Source organism: Ambystoma mexicanum, chromosome 6p (genome assembly GCF_040938575.1).
Source record: "Ambystoma mexicanum isolate Mex_15411 chromosome 6p, UKY_AmexF1_1, whole genome shotgun sequence".
In the NCBI taxonomy this organism is placed as follows: domain Eukaryota; kingdom Metazoa; phylum Chordata; class Amphibia; order Caudata; family Ambystomatidae; genus Ambystoma; species Ambystoma mexicanum.
In genome coordinates this window covers 1,445,633,757-1,445,653,172 of record NC_090935.1, presented here as the reverse complement: position 1 = coordinate 1,445,653,172, position 19,416 = coordinate 1,445,633,757, and the positions used below count along the sequence as shown (strand labels likewise).

General features: G+C 48.4%; 1 protein-coding gene across 2 annotated transcripts in view; it reads left to right on the top strand.

Moving 5' to 3' along the window:
- The window catches only part of LOC138510495 (uncharacterized), a 338,379-nt gene extending 323,842 nt beyond the window's left edge, over positions 1-14,537 (top strand). For both annotated transcript variants that reach the window (XM_069626188.1, XM_069626187.1), the window contains exons 9-11: positions 7,937-8,392; positions 12,189-12,644; positions 13,453-14,537. In XM_069626188.1, coding sequence (XP_069482289.1) covers positions 7,937-8,392; positions 12,189-12,644; positions 13,453-14,483 — 1,943 coding nt within the window. In that variant the 3' untranslated portion in view covers positions 14,484-14,537. The remainder of the gene's footprint in view (positions 1-7,936; positions 8,393-12,188; positions 12,645-13,452) is intronic.
- Positions 14,538-19,416: the final 4,879 nt, after the last annotated feature.

The window sequence follows — 19,416 nt, the reverse complement described above, 5'->3', positions numbered from 1 at the left end:
TTTATATGAATGTTTTTATATTGGCGTGGATACCTGGCCAGTAAAACATTCCACTAATATGTGCCTGGGTTTTAACTTGGACCAAATGTCCTCCTGTGAGATGGGAATGCACGATCTCTAGCACAACCTTCTGATGACTTTTAGGTATTACCAGTTGAGTTTTTGTTACCCCTTCGGGGGAGGTTTCTTTTCTGTAAAGTAACACTAATTTTAAGAAGAAAAAGGGACTTCCCTTCTCTAGGTCTTCTTCTTCACAAATTGATTGTAAAAAATCTTCAGCGAGGGCTGGATTTTCTTGCTGGCCAAAGGTTAGGTCGAGATAGATGGTGTGTTCCTCTACTTTCCTTTCTTCGAGGGTATGAGTTTTATAAGCTTCTCCAAAGCCTAAGTTTCCTCTGTCTGTTTCATCTGGTTCACTTTCTTGGAATTGATGGAACAGAGCTCTTTCTAAAATTCCCTGTGCAATTTGGTCTCCCCGGCATACCTCAAAAGGGATTTTGCCATGATTCTGTAAGAGAACCTTCACATCTCCTTGGAAGTCAAGATCAATAATGCCCGCTAAAACATCTATCCCGAACCTCCATGCTAAGCCAGATTTTGGGGATAATTGGATATAAAACCCCAGAGGAGGAATCAAAACAAAATCCCTAGGAATCATGTCTCTTTTCCCAGGGGAAAAAGTAGCTTCCCTACTGCTACAGATATCAAACCCTATTGCTTCCTTGGTGGCAGTGGAAGGGTTGGAGGATCTCTGACTAAGCTTTTGAAATTGTAGGGTTCCCCAATGTGTTTCAATTGAGTCATATCCCACTACTGACACCATATGTGAAGAACTCATGCCACAAGTGAGCACAGTTCAAGGGTATTTATTGAACAATGAATGCTGTATGTAATCTAAACCTAAATCTGGATGGAAGCAAGCGTCAACCATCAAATGAAAAATAAGGCAGTACTAGTGGCGAGGAAAAGAAAGTAGTGTTCTCAAATTATACATCAGGATGCAGTAGCGTGGGTCTCTTTTCCCCACGTTTTGAGCACGGGGTAAGGTGGGATGGTGGAGCACAGCACACTCTCGAGCTTTCCCAGCACGCAATGACAGTTCAGTTTTCAGCAATCAGGGCTGTCGAGGGCTTAGTCTTGTTTCACTAAAAGTCTCTTGCATTCGAGGACCTGATGTCTTCAAAAATATTAAAACTTAAGTTCCTTTAACCAAATGAAAGTTTGTTACAGTGAGAATAGTTCACCCCAGGATACCCCTCTTCTGGGCGCTGACCCTTCTCAATTGCTTTCCACAGTTCACGTAGGGTGATAGTTTCACCCTGAGTCCCCCTCTTCTGGGCGCTGACCCTTCATGTATCTAAGCCTTCCTTGGTCGGGTTTACTATGGCGTCTCCTTCTTCACAAATCTTGAATGTCTTTTCAAACAGCTCAAGTGGACATCCCTCTACCGGGTTCACTTCTGTCAACACACTGTTTCTTGGGACTTTAAACTTTGCCCCTCTAGGGATTCGCTTCCCTTGTTTTCTCTCACTGTGGGATTCACTTCTTTTCTCTCACACCGATTGTAAATCAAAGTCTTTCAATTGTACAGGCATTTTGCTTGACCCTCAGTATGACCACTTTGACCTATTTCGGTGACCCTCCTATGGCCTCTTGGTTTCTCTAGTTTTGCTCAGATGGGATCAACCAGAGTCTCTTGAATTAGCACCCATGTGGGGCTAGTTTCCCTCTGCAGCTGGTCTCCCCTTAACACTTTTACAGTTCTTTCATAGTTCACTGAACTTGGTTAAAACTTGCCACTTTGCGATCCTCAATTCACACAGCCCGGTTCGTATTGGTTCTCCCCTCAACTCAGCGACTGTGATGAACCGCTTGGCTTTCGGCTTCTCTGGAGTCAAGGCCGGTACCACGGTCGCAGGAGCTTCCCTCAATCCTGCTTATCGGCCAAGGCTTGCCCCGTGTAACTTTGACATCTGCTGCAAGACACTTGTGCTATTGTTCGCGGTCTACGGCTTTCTTCCTCAAAGGTTCTGCGGGTCTGGGACAAAAAAGGGCAAGGTCACTTCTCTCCTCACCACCCTCTTGACTCCTGCCGCCTTTCTCCTTCTCTTCAACCGCAGCGCCTGATTAGCTGCCTCGTCTTGCTGTCTGCGGTGCACGTACTGTGCTCTCTGCTCCACCTTTTATCCCTGTGGGGAATGGAAAGGGCAGTCAGGTGTCCGTGATTTTGATTAATTGCCTGACTTTGCTTGACCCTTGTATTGGGACATGTCCGGTACACGGCTCTAGTGTTAGTCTGTTGTCCTTTGCCTTGTGTGAAAGTGTTCATGTTAGAAAAGGGGGGACAGTGGTTTGGAATATCCTACGTGAGAGGATGGGGAACAGGTGTCAAAGGAAGGGGGATACCGCGTCTCACCCGTCGGTGTCCCACTCCCTGAGGACCCCCCCATCCAGGCAGGTGATCATCCTTCACTGGTCCACCCCCCAGGAACTGGATCCAATAGCGATGTCCTGGCCACTTGGATGACAGATCCCTGGGGACTAGCTAGAGAGACACCTTCATGTTTCTCACACATTGTTCACAGTACATTTTGTAGGTTACTGTTACATCATGTCTTAAGCGCAAGGCTGCTAAATCCCCCCTATGTCTCCAGCCCGTTAAAAGAGCAGCTGTCTCGACCTCGTGCATTGAGTAGGCTAATGCTATGATTGAAGAGATAGCCTCCCTACTGTACGATATCGAGCCAGTGGTCCTTTCTACCCCTACGGAGCGCTTAGCGCTGAAGGGAAAAGTCTCCTTAATAAAACACAGAGACGGGAGACAGGCTGATTCTGCCAGAACAAATAATTGCGTTGTGTTAGATAAAGGGGATTTTTGTAGAGATAAGAACATTAACGGATTCCACTGAAGTTACCATTAGGCCAACCACTGGATTTAACCCAAAGGCATGAATTCCCCTGGAGAATATGCAGAGGCTTGCTAATGAAAGTTTGATTACCTCAAATACTCCTCTGCCTGTCTTGGGGGCAGTGGGGAAGATACTTCTGGGCTGTGAGGTACCCAAACTCTCTGTACAGACAGAATGAAAAAGATACAAAACGATTATCCCAGGGATAACAGGGGTTTCTCAGGGGGTAGGACCCCCCTGAATGCAGAGTTAGCCCAGTTCCAGTGTCTCCTTTGTCTGCTAGTATTCCAAATGTTCCCATTTCTAAGGAATTTGATTTACATATTGACCTGGATGAGTCAGTATCGGGCCCTGTTACTAACCCTAGGAGGACGCCACTGGACCACTAGGATTCGCTGGGTGTCCCTTTAGATACTGATCTTAATCAGGTCTCAAATTGCTCACACATGGAACCCATAGCAAGTAGGATCCAGGCTGACTTCGGTGCATTATCCCGAAAATTAGATAACCTAAAGAGTGGGTTGAAGACACTGGTGGAGGGTCAAATATTGATGGAAGAAACCAGGAAGGCTATGTCCCACATGAATTTGGTGAAACCATGCACTCCTCACATACATTTTCCCCAAACATCCCCCCTAACTCCAAGAGGATTAGCGAAGGGAGGTTTGAACAATATAGTACAGGTGATCAAAGCTCATGAATCCAACCATCCCCCAATTAGGTTCTATCGCTCTTCCCCTGCACCAGAGCCCTCCAATACGAAGGCGAATGGGCAACCCTGCTATTCCTTTTTCTTATTGAACGTCCCAAGGGTGAAAATGGGGTACCCTGAATCCAAGGATAGCCTGATCAATAAGATGATCGATTGGATGCAAACTATGCGTGTCTGCTATTCAATGATTAGAGCAGATATCCAGGCCTGTGAGCGCAAGTTGGTTAGCTCTGGAAGAGATTATATAGAAATTCATCTTGTATCAGGGGCCCTGTGGGAGGGGCTTTTGATTATGGAGCAGAGGGCCCTGCCGCCCAAGGGCTTAGAAATAACCATCTCTTTTACATGCCCTAGGCTCGTCCAACCGTCTCTTCCAACAAAGGTGCGACGGGGCCCCTCACGGACATTAGGGGCTGTAAAAATAGGCATTGTAAGGAATATCACTCTAGCTGAGGGTGCCCTCCCTTTGTTCCCTGCAATTGGAGAGGAGCCTGGGGGTGAATCCCCTGTTGTCTGGTGTCTATAACCGTGCCCCATGTCTACCATGTTGCCCGCCGTTCCTGTCAACATCTACCCGAAGGGCTGATCTCCTGGTGATCCCAGGGGAGATGCCTGAGGTGTTTGAAACACAAATTTGTTGTGATTCCAATCGCTCTGCTCTGGGGGAGATTGATTGACAGGGTGAGTACTCCATCCCAGTACTACCAGTTTTGCCCTTCTGGGTACAGGGAGCTGGTGGGGTGATTGACTGGTTGCTGGGAGGGGGAGGCAGATGCCCCGTTAAAGGAGGTGCAAATCCTTTCATGGAATGTTGCAGGGTTAAATCGACATAAGGAGGATGCTCACTGGTTAACCTTTGTTCGGGTCCATGATATTATTAGATTCCAGGAGACATGGTCAGTGGTGGCACCAAGTATACAGGGCGTTAAAACATTCCAATGCCCGGCTCCAAAGGGCAGGGCTGGGAGACCCAGCAGGGGTTTACTCTTTTGGGTTCGTTCAGAATCATACAGTAGGGTAAGCGTTATCGAAAATGCTCCTATGGACCTCTTAGAGCTGCACTTAACGGGATTGGATGGGTCCAACATCATGCTGATCAACTTGTACAATCGTGAAGCTGCAAGTGGGGAGTTGGGCTTATTTTCTTATCTCCATGCAGTGATAGAGAGCTGGAGATCGACTCATGGGAAAGCATTAAAAAGTCTTATGGTGACTTTAACTTACAATATGAGCCTCTGGAGATTATGGCGGGCAAACCGTTTGAGCCTGATTGATTACATCCTGGTAAACCTTGAGGCTTGGGCACTTATTCTTGAAGTTAGAGTTTCTATAATGTACGAGAGTGACCATAACACGTTGTCTCTGTGAATGTCACCAATCTTTCTGGGTGTATCAGGGGCTTTGGAGGCTATGTCTACTATCAGGGTAGCTATAAGCAGGCACTCTAGGTGTTTGTTAAAATGGGCAAATGTGGACCTAGAGGCAATCCTCCTAGTAATATATGATTCCATCTACCCGGCTCTGACGAAGTTTTTCACGGAGGCGGGAGTCATTGACATCATTGGCATTCATAGTGAGCTAATGAATAGTGTGGGAGCATTTATTGCTAAACCAGCAAAGGCTGTAGGGAAGCATGCCATGAGGAGAAACCCCTGGTATAATGGTGATTCATGTAGAGCCAAGGCCACCCTTAGCAAGCAAGCTAAAAGGGTAGCTACAGAAGGGATCCAACCTCTCTGTGAAGCCTGTAACATCCATGCACGGATTCTGATAACTAAGAAAAACGAATATCTGGAAAGGCTATGTGCTTCCCTGCTTGCTGCAATCAAAAATGGAGACACCAAGGTATTTTGGGAACTGGTGAGCAAGGTGCATCCGGTGTAGCAGAATTTAATCCAAGGAGCCATTCCCGAAGAGGTCTGCCCATTTTGAAAGCCTGTATAAGGAGAATAGGGACCGAGGGCGATTGGTCAAATTGACCTAACATCAAACCAAACCCTAATTTTCAGTGAGGCAGAGAAACAACTGGCATTGAGTAGTTAAAAGAAAGGAAAAGCCCCAGGTCCTGATATGACACTGGTCGATTTGTTTGCCAGGGAACCATCAATTTGGGTACCATATCTGACTAGACTCTTCAATGCAGTTGTGCGTTTTGGTCGAGCTCCACCTTCCTGGACTGAGGCGATCGATATACCCATCTATAAAAAGGGGGACAGAACTTCCCTGGCCAATTATAGGCTGATTTACCTCCTCACCGATGGGGGCAAGATCTTTGCCACGGTGGTATTGGTGCATTTGGAATCATGGGTTGGGGAGGTGGGTGCACTGAGTCATCTTCAGGCTGGTTTTCAATGGGGAGTCAGCACTGTGGACCAGTCCCTCAGGTTCCGACTACTCTGTGACAAGTATGTTGTCCTAAGGAAAATGCCAGTCTATGCAGTCTTTATAGATCTCAAGACAGCATTCAACATAGTCCCTAGGGCAAGATTATGGACAATGCTGTCGAACCTGTGTATTCCTCCTGTTTTACTTAAAGTCGTTATGCTGTTGTACCATGGAAATGGGGCCAGGGTTCGATGTGGTATGGGTGGGGTACTATCAAGGAAAGTGAACATTGAGATAGGGGTGCGCCAGGGCTGTGTCCTGGCCCCACCTACTATTTCCCTATAAATGGTGTAATTTTTGACCTTTTGTCATCTCCAACTGATGCTCCTGTATTGACAGAAGATAGGATCCCGGTATTGATGTTCGCAGATGACGCTGTCCTCCTGTCTTTGACTCCGGGGGGGTGGGGCTTTGTCATCAGCTTGATATTTTCTCAAGCTTTTGTAGTGTAAACGACTTGATGATAAATACTCAAAAGACCAAGGCCATGGTTTTTAAAGGACCCAGGTGGAACAAGCGCTGTAGGCTCGATTTGATGCTCGGAGGAGCCCGAATTGACCAAGTTACGACATACGACTACTTGGGCTAAAGAGTGCACGAGTATTGTACCTGGGGTGAAAAAAACAAAAAGGCGGAGCTGTCTCTATCCAGGTACAGCGGTTCAATAGCTAAGTTTGCAAAGACACATGGGGGCGGGGCTGTGTGTGTGGCCTTGGAGGCCTACAAGGCTCAGATTAGCTAACTGCTGTTTATGGTGCTGAACTCTGGGGGTGGGGCAATACTAAACTCCTGTTTTTTCTATTGAAAATGGTTTTCTAAAAACATTTTTGGGTTTGCTGTCTAGTGCCACCTACTTTTCAAATCCTCCTTGAGCTGAATCTTCAGTCTATTGAACAAGTTTGCAGGGTAAAACTGCGTTTATATTGGCTTAGGCTGTGGAATTGTGAAAACCTTGTCAGATATTGGGGGGCAGTAGAGGATGTAATGGCACAGGAGGGTGGGTTGGCCCTTCCTTGGCTAGCACACCTAAAGAGGGAATTACAGGTCCTGGACCTTATCAAGTTTTGGGTTCATCCAGTGATTTTAAACATAAACTCAAAGTCCTTAGTACGTTATGTCGCAAAGGTCAGCATAGTCAGGAGGTTGGGCAGGTCATCCCATTTTAGCACCTATTGGGCCTTAAAGCAGGACCAGGGTTATGAACCGTATTTACATTGCATGCATCCTAAAACGATGCGTTTCTTGTATGCCACGATACGTCTTGGCATATTACCTTTGGCAGAGGTGATGTCGAAATGGAACACCAATCTTAATCCCGATTGCCCATTGTGTTTAGAAGCCAGGGAAAATATAGTACATTTCCTCTTTTTTTGTCCAGTGTATGCAGACCTTAGGAAGAGGTCACTGGAGCTTCTTTTTTGTAGAAGCAGGTTTCAGCCGTTGGTGAGGCCAGCAATCTCTGCTTGGCAGGCAAGGACCACCTTGCTACGTTCACCACATGGTGGTTTTTGTTAAGGGCCTGGCGTAGGAGGACGAAAGTGAGTAATCTCGTTCCCTATCCTTTGCCTGTTTTATTGGGCCCCATGCACAAACTCATCCAATAATACATGAATTAATATGGGATTCCTTATAAAAGAATGGCAAATTGTAAGTGAAATATATTTTAATTATATAACTGTATTTTATGCACATGGGCACTTTTGTGCACTCTTGCTGTCTCAGTCAATTGTTTACACTTGACTCTTAAATATGCATTATACCAATTTTATTAGTTATAATGCTTGGTTTGGCTAGTGACTGTTCTGATTGCATTGATGTTTTTATGTATATGTATTGATGTTTTTATGTATATGCTGGCTTTTATGATACATTTGATCGAAATAAAGCTGAAATGAAATGACAATCCATCCAATATCTCCACTTCCTGCAGCCATTCAGACCTGGAAACAAGCCAGAATGTCCCAGGAGAGAATCCGATGCAAGGTGGCTCAAAACCGTTTGAGGAAACCTAAATTTAGTGAGGGGGAGCTGGTGGTCCTTACTGATGAGGTTGTTGCTCACAGTGATGAGCTATATGGCATCAGGCAACGTAAAACCTCAGCACAGCGCCGGACAGCCATCTGGCATTCCATCAGCCAGAAAGTGACAGCTGTGGCCAGCGTACCCCGTGACGGCGAGGACTGTCATAAACGATGGACTGACCTCAGGGTCAGGGTACGTGGACTGCTGTCCCAACACCATCAGAAGTCCCTGGCCACTGGAGGAGGCACTGTGGAACCACTGGTCCTCACCACCTGGGAGGAAAAGTGCAGCACGTTACTGAACATGGAAGGAACAGAGGGAGTCGGAGGTGTGGAGGTGTGTGCCAGCAGCCAAGGGGCAGGAGGTGAGTCAACCCCCCCTCAGCATAAATTCATACACAAATGACAGTCTAGCATATGATGCCCCAATGGACAGGGACACGTGTCAGCAGACCCAGAAGCTGGGCATGCTAACAGGATGGAGTGAGGGGGTGGTACATCAGCCACCCTCCACAGTAGCCATGGGGCAGGGCACCCCTGTGCGTTTACAGCAGAAGGAAGGTTTGGCAATTGACCTATCCAAGTGCCATGCCTACCACACCCCTGCTGGTGTATCCTGCGCCAGCGGGATTGTGGTGTGTGAGCAACCACAACACCGTTCAGCAGTCACACCAGCATGTTGCGTGCCCAGTTGGCCTGCCCCATGTTGGCATGGCAGACAAGACTCAAAGTACACATCCCCCTACAACGGCATGGGCTTAGCTAGCCAATCACTGTACACCACAGTGCAACCCTGCTGGCTGCATATCAGTGCCCCATAGAGCCATGCCAGTGCCATGGAGTAAGCCACCACACCCACACCCACAAGCTGAGTGCCACCCGAGGAGGGGATGTGGGGGCATAAAGGACCACAAGCATGCATGCCAAACAACAGCTGCCCCAGCATGGACACCATGCACTCTCCGCACACAGGCCAAAGACCAACTGACCATATGTCACACACTAATTGCTGCAACCATCCCCATAATGCTGGGCCTATATGCAATCTCCCCTGACCACCCATGCCCATCTGCCCAAATGTATGGGGTCCCACTCTGTACCATAGTAAATGTGTCTTGCAAGCCAAATACATTGGGGATCCAAACCTGAAAACATTTCCTGTGTCCTCTACAGGCCCTTGCACATCACCAGCGAGTATGAGAGTGACCATAACCCGTTGTCTCTCTGAATGTCACCAATCTTTCTGGGTGTACCAAGGGCTTTGAGGGGTATGCCTACTATCGGGAGGGTTATTAGCGGGCACTCTAAGCGTTTGATAAAATGGGCAAATGTGGACCTATAGGCGATCCTCCCAGTAATATATGATTCCATTACCCAGCTCTGTCAACGTTTTTCACGGAGCGGAAGACGGGAGCCATCAACATCATTGACATTCATAGTGAGCTAATAAACAGTGTTGGAGCATTTTTTGCTAAACTAGCGAAGGCCATAGAGAAGCATGCCATGTGGAAAACCCCCTGGTATAATGGCGAATACCGTAGAGCCAAGGCCATCGTTATCAGGCAAGCTGAACGGGTAGCTACAGAAGGGATTCAACCTCTCCGTGAAGCCGTAAGATCCATGCACGAATTCTGAAAAATATGAAAACCGAATATCAGGAAGAGCTCTGGGCTTCCCTGCTAGCTGCAATCAAAAATGGAGACATCAAGGTATTCTGGGAACTGGTGAGCAAGGGGCATCCAGTGGAGCTGAATTTAATCCAAGGGGCCATTCCTGAGGAGGTCTGGGTAACCCATTTTGAAAGCCTGTATAAGGGGAATAGAGAGCGGGGAGCGATTGGTCAAATTGACCTAACATCAAACCAAGCCCTAATTTTCATTGAGGCAGAGGTAAAACTGGCATTGAGTAGTCAAAAGAAGGGAAAAGCCCCATGTCCTGATATGATGCCGGTCAATTTCTTTGCCAGAGAACCATCAATTTGGCTACCATATCTGACTAGACTCTTCAATGCAGTTGTGCGATTTGGACGAGCTCCAACGCCATGGCCTAAGGCAATCATTATACTCATCTATAAAAAGAGGGTAAAAAAATTCCCTGGCCAATTATAGGCTGATTTCCCTCTTCGAAGCGGGGGGCAAGATCTTTGCCAAGGCGGTATTGGTGCATTTGGAATCATGGGTTGAGGAGGGTGGTGCACTGAGTCATCTTCAGGCTGAGTTTCGACAGGGTATCAGCACTGTAGACCAGTCCCTCAGGTTACGACTACTCTTTGACAAGTATGTTGTCCTAAGAAAAATGCCTGTCTATGCAGTCTTTGTAGATCTCAAGACAGCATTCAACACAGTCCCTAGGGCATGATTATGGACAATGCTATCGAACCTGGGTAGTCCTCCTGTTTTACTTAAAGCTGTTATGCTGTTGTATCAGGGAAACAGGGCCAGGGATTGGTGTGGTATGGGTGGGGTACTATCAAGGAAAGTGAACATTGAGATAGGGGTGCGGCAGGGCTGTGTCCTGGCCCCCTTACTATTTTCCCTATTCATAAATGGTGTAATTTGTGACCTTTTGTCATCTCCAACTGACGCTCCGTATTGGCAGAAGATAGGATCCCGGTATTGATGTTCGCAGACAATGCTGTCCTCCTGTCTTTGACTTTGGGGGGGCTTCGTCACCAGCTTGATATTTTCTCAAGCTTTTGTAGTGTAAACAGCTTGATAATAAATACTCAAAAGACTAAGGCCATAGTTTTGAAAGGACCCAGGGGGAACACGCGCTATTTATGTTTATTTATTTATGTTTATTTATTTATATTGCACGCCAGACCCGAAGGTATAAGGGCGCAGGAGCAACAGGATTATTCTCAGCTTGGTTACAATGTTGTACAGTAATTGCAGGGTGAGCATAGGTACAACAGTTACGGGAATGATAAACAGTTACAAAGGTCCATATTCACATATAGTGATAAACAATTTACAGGTACACATATTGCCGGTGTACGGGGATAGGCAGGCGAGTTAATGGTCTGTGGGCTTGATGAGACATAAGACTGCTTGGGCTTAAGAGTGCACGAGAATTGTAGCTGGGGTGAACAAACCAAAAAGGTGGGGCTGACTCCATCCAGGTATAGCGGTTCAATAGCAAAGTTTGCAAAGACACATGGGGTGGGGCTGTTTGTGTGGCCTTGGAGGCTTACAAGGCTCAGGCTAGGAAACCCTGTCAGATATCGGGGGGCATTAGAAGATGTAATGGCACAGGGGGGCGGGTTGGCCCTTCCTTGGCTAGCACACCTAAAGAGGGAATTTCAGGTCCTGGACCTTATCAAGTTCCGGCTCATCCAGTGATTTTAAACGTAAACTCAAAGTCCTTAGTACGTTATGTTGCAAAGGTCAGCATAGTCAGGAGGTTGGGCACGTCCTTCCATTTTAGCACCGTTTGGGCCTTAAAGCAGGACCAGGTTATGAAGAGTATTTAGATTGCATGCATCCTAAAGTGATGCATTCCTTGTATGCCAAGCTACATCTTGGCATATTACCTTTGGCAACAGTGAAGTCGAAATGGAACACCAATCTTAATCCAGATTGCCCATTTTGTTTAGAAGTCAGGGAAAATATAGTACATTTCCTCTTCTTTTGTCCCATGTATGCGGACCTTAGGAAGATGTCACTGAAGCTTCTTTTCTTATAGAAGCAGGTTTCAACCGATGCTGAGGCCAACAATCTCTGCCTGGCAGGCAAGGACCACCTTGCTTCGTTCACCACAGGGTGGTTTTTGTAAAGGGGCTGGTGAAGGAGGACGAAAGTGAGTAATCTCGTCCCCTAATTATAATTATTTCCGGCTCCTGTTTTATTGGGCCCCATGCACAAACTCATCCAAAAATACTTGAATTAATATGGGATTCCTTATAAAAGAGTGGTAAATTGTAAGTGATAAATGGTTTAATTATATAACTATGTATTGTATGCACATGGACACTTTTGTGCACTCTTGCGGTCTCGATTAATTGTTTACACTTGACTCTTGAATATGTATTATTCCAATGTTATCACTAATGATGCTCGGGTTGGCTAGTGACTGTTCTGATTGCATTGATGTTTTTAGGTATATGTATTGATGTTTTTATGTATATGCTGACAGTCCATCCAATATCTCCACTTCCTGCAGCCATCCGGACCTGGAAACAAGCCAGAATGTCCCAGGAGAGGATCAGATGCACGGTGGCTCAAAACCGTTTGAGGAAACCTAAGTTTCGTGAGGGGGAGCTGGTGGTCCTCACTGATGAGGTTGTTGCTCACAGTGATGAGCTATATGGCATCAGGCAACGTAAAACCTCAGCACAGCGCAGGACAGCCATCTGGCATTCCATTGGCCAGAAAGTGACTGCTGTGGCCAGCGTACCTCGTGACGGGGAGGACTGTCGTAAACGATGGAACGACCTCAGGATCAGGGTACGTGGACTGCTGTCCCAACACCAGCAGGAGTCCCTGGCGACTGGAGGAGGCACTCTGGAACCACTCGTCCTCACCACCTGGGAGGAAAAGTGCAGCACAGTGCTGTATGTGGAGGGAACAGAGGGAATAGTAGGTGCGGAGGCGGGTGCCAGCAACCAGGAAGCAGGAGGTGAGTGAACCCCCCATGCACAAGTACATGCACAAATGACAGTCTAGCATAAGTTGCCCCAGTGGACAGGGATTCATGTCAGCAGACCCAGAAGCTGGGCATGCCAACAGGGTGGAGTGAGGGGGTGGCACATCAGCTACCCTCCACAGCAGCGATGGGGCAGGGCACCCTTGTGCGTTACAGCAGCAAGAAGGGGTTGCAAGGGACCTATCCAAGTGCCATGCACACCACACCCCTGCTGGTACACCTGGTGCCAGCGGGATTGTGGTGCATGGGCAGCCACGACACCATGCAGCAGTCACACCAGCATGTTGCGGGCCCAGTTGGCCTGCCCTATTTTGGCATGGTAGAGAAAACACAGGGAAGTACACGTCTCCCTTCACCGACATGGGCTCAGCTAGCCAATCACTGTACACCACAGCGTAACCCTGCTGGCTGCACAGCAGTGACCCATAGCACCATACCATTGCCATGGAGTAAGCCACCACACCCACCAAAACAAGCTCAGTGCCACCCGGGGAGGGGTTGTGGGGGCATGAAGGACCACAAGCATGCATGCCAAACATCAGCTGCCCCGCATGGATACCCGGCCCTCCCCAAACACAGCCCAAAGACCAACTGGACATATGTCACACACTCATTGCTGCAACCATCCCCATGATGCTGGGCCCTCATCCATTCTCCCCTGACCAACCATGCCCATCTGCCCAAATGTGTAGGGTCCCACTCTGTACCATAGTAAATGTGTCTTGGATGCCAACACACGTGGGGGAACCATTCTTGACAACAATACCTATGTCCCCTACAGGCACTCAACCATTTCCAGAGGCATCTGAGGAGGACGAGGGGGCAGGCCCATCTGGGAGTGGTGCATCCAGGCCCTCAAGGTTCACCACCACCACCACCCCAACACCGCAAAGGTGCAGACAGGCTATGCCAAGGCTGATGTCCCGCCGTGAGACACCGCAAGCCAGCAGGATCAGACCGATGTCGACTTCACAGCCCATCAGAACCACTTCATGGCCAACTGCACCCACTCCCGCAGCTGGAGGTTCTGACACCGATGCCACACCTTCATGCAGGGCAACTTTGGAAACACAGGGGGACACCAGCCCGGTGCCACGGCATACAGAAGGGCTACAAACCCCTGAGTGTACTCGTCGCCGCCAGCGTTTACCAACACCAGAGAGCCCTCACCGCCGCCATTGTGCTCAGTCCCCAGAAAGCCCTCAACTCTGCCAGCGTGCTCAGTCCCCAGAAAGCCCTTGTTGCTGCAAGCTTGCTCAGTCTCCAGAAAGCCCTCGCCACTGCCAGCATGCTCAGACACCTGAGCCGGACATTGACATAACTTCCTATGGCTCCCCTAACAACACCCCAGAGCCACTGCACAGCCCACCTCCCATACGGCACACACCAGCAAGCAGGACAGTACTGCAGAGGCTGGAGGAGATGGAGCGGAGACAGAGGGAGATGGAGGTAATAGGGCACACGCACTCAGAACACCTTCAGGCCATACGTGACATCATACAAGGGGCCACCCGCAGAATTGTGCGGGCCATCGCGAGGAACCGGGAAGAGACCGCGGCCAGTACGGCTGCCTTGACGCTATACGCGCAGAGGGTCAGGGAGATGACAGAGGGTGTCTCTGCACTCGCAGAGGCCATCTGCGAGAGCACAGAGGTGACACTCCAACATATCCGGAGGCCAGGCCCCATCTCTTCCAGTTCTACAACTCCCACAGATGAGTCTCAGCAGAGCACACAGCATCGTCAGTCCCAGCATCACCTGCGCCCAAGATCGCAGGGGACTGGCAGGGGGGGAAAGAGGCCCCGGTTGTAATCAACATCGAGATATTAATTGCCCTGAGTGGCCATGCTGGGGAGCTGGTGGTGGGAGGAGGGAGAGGGGATAGTGTGCTGGGGAGTTGGTGGTGGGAGCAGGGACGGGGGATAGTGTGCTGGGAAGTTGGTGGTGGGAGAAGGGAGGGGGATAGTTGGGGCATTTCATATTATTAAAACTGTTAAACTACATCAAGGCGAGGACATTCCTGATCATTGTTGTGTTTATTGATAGATGTGAGTGACACATAGTCGTGCATGGCTTGTGCCATGTGAAAGTGTCAGAGGAAATTGTCTATCAGTCCTTGGTGGGCCAATCTGCCATCCCTGGAAATGCGTGCATTTGCCACTACCACAGGAACTGCATCTTCATCCTCTGGGGGTGGCATGTCCACTTCAGGGGGTAGCTGAACATTTCTCTTCAGGCAGATATTGTGCAGCATGGCACACACAAGCACAATTTTACCCACTTACTCTGGAGCGTACATCAGTACTGTCGATGCAGCAGAAACGTGCCTTCAGGAGGCTGAAGGAATGCTCAATGCACACACAGGTCCTGCTGTGAGCATGGTTGCAGGCATGATCTTGCTGTGTTTGTGGATCACGCACAGAGGTCATTAGCCAGGGCAACTGTGGGTATCCGGAGTCACCTGCATGGGGGACGCACAGGCATTAGTCATGGTGTAAGGTGTGGGGGTGGCAATGGACAACTTGTGCATGCAAATGGGCCTTCATTTCACGTCATGTGTCTATTCAATGTCCGTGCATGCTGTGTCACTCATGTCATGCATTGTTTCTGCTTCACATAAACCCTGTTCCCTTGCAGCATATGTTAAGTAAGGTGTCTGTCGGTGACATGTGCAGCTGACATGGTGGCTGTCATGTGGCAGCGTATTTCCTCCGTGCATGTGGCATGCTGGGTTCTCCATGGGCCCTCCCTGAGCATCTTGTACCAACGGGTGGGCATTGTGGGCTGGCTGCAAATGGGTGCATGGCTATGGTACTGGCAGGGTTGTTGTTTTGTGCAGCGATGTGGCTATTGGTCTGCATTGCTTTCGTTAGTGTATGTTGCATTGTGGTACCTGTAGTCAAGTTGGTGTTTATAGTTGATACTGTATGTGTACGTCACCTTCTCCATCCAGGTAAGTCCGACATGTGCATGTTCCCTGGCCTGTACTGTGACGTTGGTGTGGGAGGTGGTCAAGTACGGACTTTGCATTTTCTTGTCATGCCATGCTTTGTGTATCCATTCGCATTCCCCTCCCCCCATTTGGACATGTGCTTTGCAACGCATGCGTGCTGGCATTTATCCTCACCCACTATACAGTGTGCTGTTCTGTAGGACCATGGCATTGTAGGTGGAACCAGGGTAGCGGGCACAGTAGTGGTTGATGGACAGGTTGGAGTCGCAGGACACCTGCACATTCAGGGAGTGGTAGTGCTTGTGGTTACGGTACACTGCTTTGTGGGCCTGGAGGGCCACCAACGCAACATGAGTACAGTCCAAGGCAGCAATCACATTTGGCATTTGGGCAACAACCTAGAACTTTGCCTTCATGGCATTGACCGGGGCTGGGGTGGTAGGCAGAGAAATGTGGCATTGCACTTGCCGCAGGAGGGCTTCAAGCACCTGGCCCAACACTGCGCAGAATGTGGGCTGTGCCATGCTGTGCATCATGGACACAGAGTGCTGGAAGGTGCCCGTTCCAAGGAATTGTAGCATAGGCACTAGCTTCAGCAGTGGGGGCACAGATGTCCGGCTCTTGATCCTGCTCCCTATGTCGTCCTGTATTGTGGTGAGAATCTCTGTTATGGTCTCCCTTTTGAGGTGGTACAGGGTAGCCAACTGACTGTCGATGAGGGTCCAGGGTGATGGCCTAACCCTGGGAATCGGTGCACACCTTGCTTGGGCTCTCCCCCCCCCCCCAACACCCGTACTCCCTGTGCCCTAGCCTGGTTGTCCTGCCTCTCTGCTTCCAGGGACAGCATGAGTAGCTGCCTGTCTTGGCTCACAGTGGCTAGGGGTAGCATGGTGTTGGAAAAAGTATTTGGGGTAGGGGTGTGCCTTATGTAGCCCTCTTGAGTGGAATGGATTTTCTTATCATCTCTATACCAACCCTGTGACCATCAACTGCTAGTTTGGGGAGGTGTCTGGCCCTTGTGGTCTGCCCACTGGATGCACCCAGAGCCAGATAGGTGATCTCGCCAAAAGCACAACCCAACTTTCTCTTTGGTACAACCTGCATAGTTCGATACAATGGGACACAGAGTCTTCTTGGTTCAGCCCATGTCCGCATATCCTAGAATTAAAGCCACAGAGTCTTGGATTAATAGCACACTGCTCCCAGGTGCGGATTCGGCTGAGCGGTTAGCATGAAGCTCTTTAGACCCAGGGAGAACACATCCTCCAGGTATGTTTTATGTCCATGTACTTCAGAAACAGAGGTATAGCTTCCCAACTCTTCCCCTATAATCTCCTAAAGGTGTGCAACATGCTTCTTTTTAGATCTTTGAGGCATAGTTTTAAGGGTTGGTTTTCTATGTCCAAAAGCAAGTGATCCATTCCCAGGGAGTTCACTTTCGTGGTGACATGCTTAGCCGAAGGCAGCATGGATATTTCTATATTTGGTTAAATCTCCCATTTCCCTCCTAGCTAGAGAGTGGTTTGGGTAATTTAGTTGTTTTAGACAAAACGGAGCGAGATGAAATGTTGTTCTCTTATTTATTGTTACTCTTGCTAGCTCCCAGTAAATTACTTGTCTTGGGGGGGTGGAACTTTACATACTTGATGTCAAGTTCCACAAAAACCCTGGTTTCCCATATCTCACTACCATTAAGCACTGTAAACTGTCAAGAAGTGGCCAGGAACTTGCCTAGAAACTTGCCTGCAAAGCGTATTATCCCGTCCCCTAATTGTTCCAGTCCCTGTGCTTGGATTTTGGTGTGCGTGGTAGAACTCCTACTAGTATGGAACACCCAGGTACGTACTGTTGAATGTTTGATGATTTTTGCATCTCTGGTGTATCATATTCTTCCTGAATTTTCAAGCCAACCAAAAAACAAATCACTTTGTATTGTGGTGTTACGCACCAAGCTGTTCCCCCACAAGTACTTTTTACTTGGTAGTACTTCTAGACCACCTTGCACTACGCTCCTGAGAATAATTAAATCGTTGGTGGGAGGCCGAAGAATATTGTTGTGCAGAAGTGAGCTACAAGACCTTGGAGTCTCCAAAAAGATAGGACAAACTGGTGATAGCCTGCACATATCACGCACACATTGTTTAATCATTGTATTCCAGCTGGAGTATCCAGGAGCACGCTTCTCAATCTCAGTTCTGGTGGAGGCCCTACATTTATGCATAGGTGGTACAATTAACTCTAGGCCCCGCCCTTTATCCAAGAAAAGATTTTGGTCGAACCTCAGCCTCACAAACAGTGTGTAACCCATCTGTCTCTCCAGCTACAGGTTGACCCTTTTTCACACCCTTTTTCACACCAGGGAATACTCATGTCGAGTAAGGCTTTAACGACTTGCATTCACACCATAGCTAATTCTCCAGGATTTTTAAGACCGAGAGGAGGGGCGGTACGTGACTTGTGTTTCTGATGCTCCCTTCCTCTCTGCCATACAAATGCTCCAGCATCTTCGTTGGCATTTTCTTTTCATGCCAGCGCAAATGCTCGAGATCCCTAAGGGGTTCGCTTGCTTTATGAACCGGAGGCGTATCCGCTAAGGATCCATTGTAAATGCTTGGGAGCGTGTACAATTAGAATTAAACCCTGAGCATGTTGGGCAGGGTTTCATTGTATTGGTGAATACTGCTTACCATGTATGCAGGGTAAGCAGTGTCCACAATTGAAATGAAACCCTCCCCGACATGCTTGTAATTGTGAGCTCCACTTGCCAGTGCTCACAATAAAAAATAAATGCTTCCAGGCAGTCTTTACTCACTTTGCACTGCGGAGTGCAAATGCGAAGGGCAAAAGGCATTGTACACGCTTGTACACAACCTTTTTCCATTTCTATGTGCACCTCTCAGGGCAAATGACAAAAGTTTGGCAGCGGGGAGCTGTTTACATTGCAGTGCAAACGTAACAGCTCCCAGCTGTCAAATTATGAATTTGTAGAAAATGAGCACACTAATGCCAACTACAGAACAAAGGGTCACAATTTGGAGACACCAAGCTGATAATGAGGGAGGGGGGTCACAATTCCTCAGGGCTTTTTATCTGCTCAGAGTCTGTACTGCCTGTAGTTTTCTGGAGGGAAAGGTCCCAATTGATGCCTCTACCAAAGATATTCTTTGCATGAAAGGGCCCCTAGAATCCATCACTGGGAAAGTGAAAAGCACAGGGCGCGTCCCGGAACATAAAAACAAATGCTATGTTATGGGTCTAACATCATTGAGCATAACAACAATCAGGGAATCTGGTTGCGGGAGGAAAAATAACCTTAATTGTTAGGTACAACAATGGTTATATCACATAAGAACACCTTCAAGGGTTTTGGGGCGTGGCTTGGGCAGCCATGGAGTAAGATGTGCTTCCTGAGCAGCTCCAGAGGATCCGAGATATGATCCGTGAAAACTACCTACAAAAATGCGCTACTGGTTCCAGGATTGACTATACATGCATGGGAACCTGTGTTCTGCTCACTGTATAAAGACCGAGTGAATCGTGTGTGGAATTCTGGAGGAATTGCTCGGCAAAGACAGCGGCTGCTCGGTCCATTGTCACACAAGATGGCCGACAACAAAGGAAACGAAACTGAAGCACCCGGAGCGGCAGAATAGAGATGGCAGCCATGGGGAAAGAATGATGATGGCGAAGTGGAGACGGAGCGAAAGCCCTGCGGCGGTAAGCCTTGAGTCACGTTGGCCTGCGTGCTGACCCGGAAGGCAAGAGCCCGGGGGCAGCGGGGGTGAGAATAGA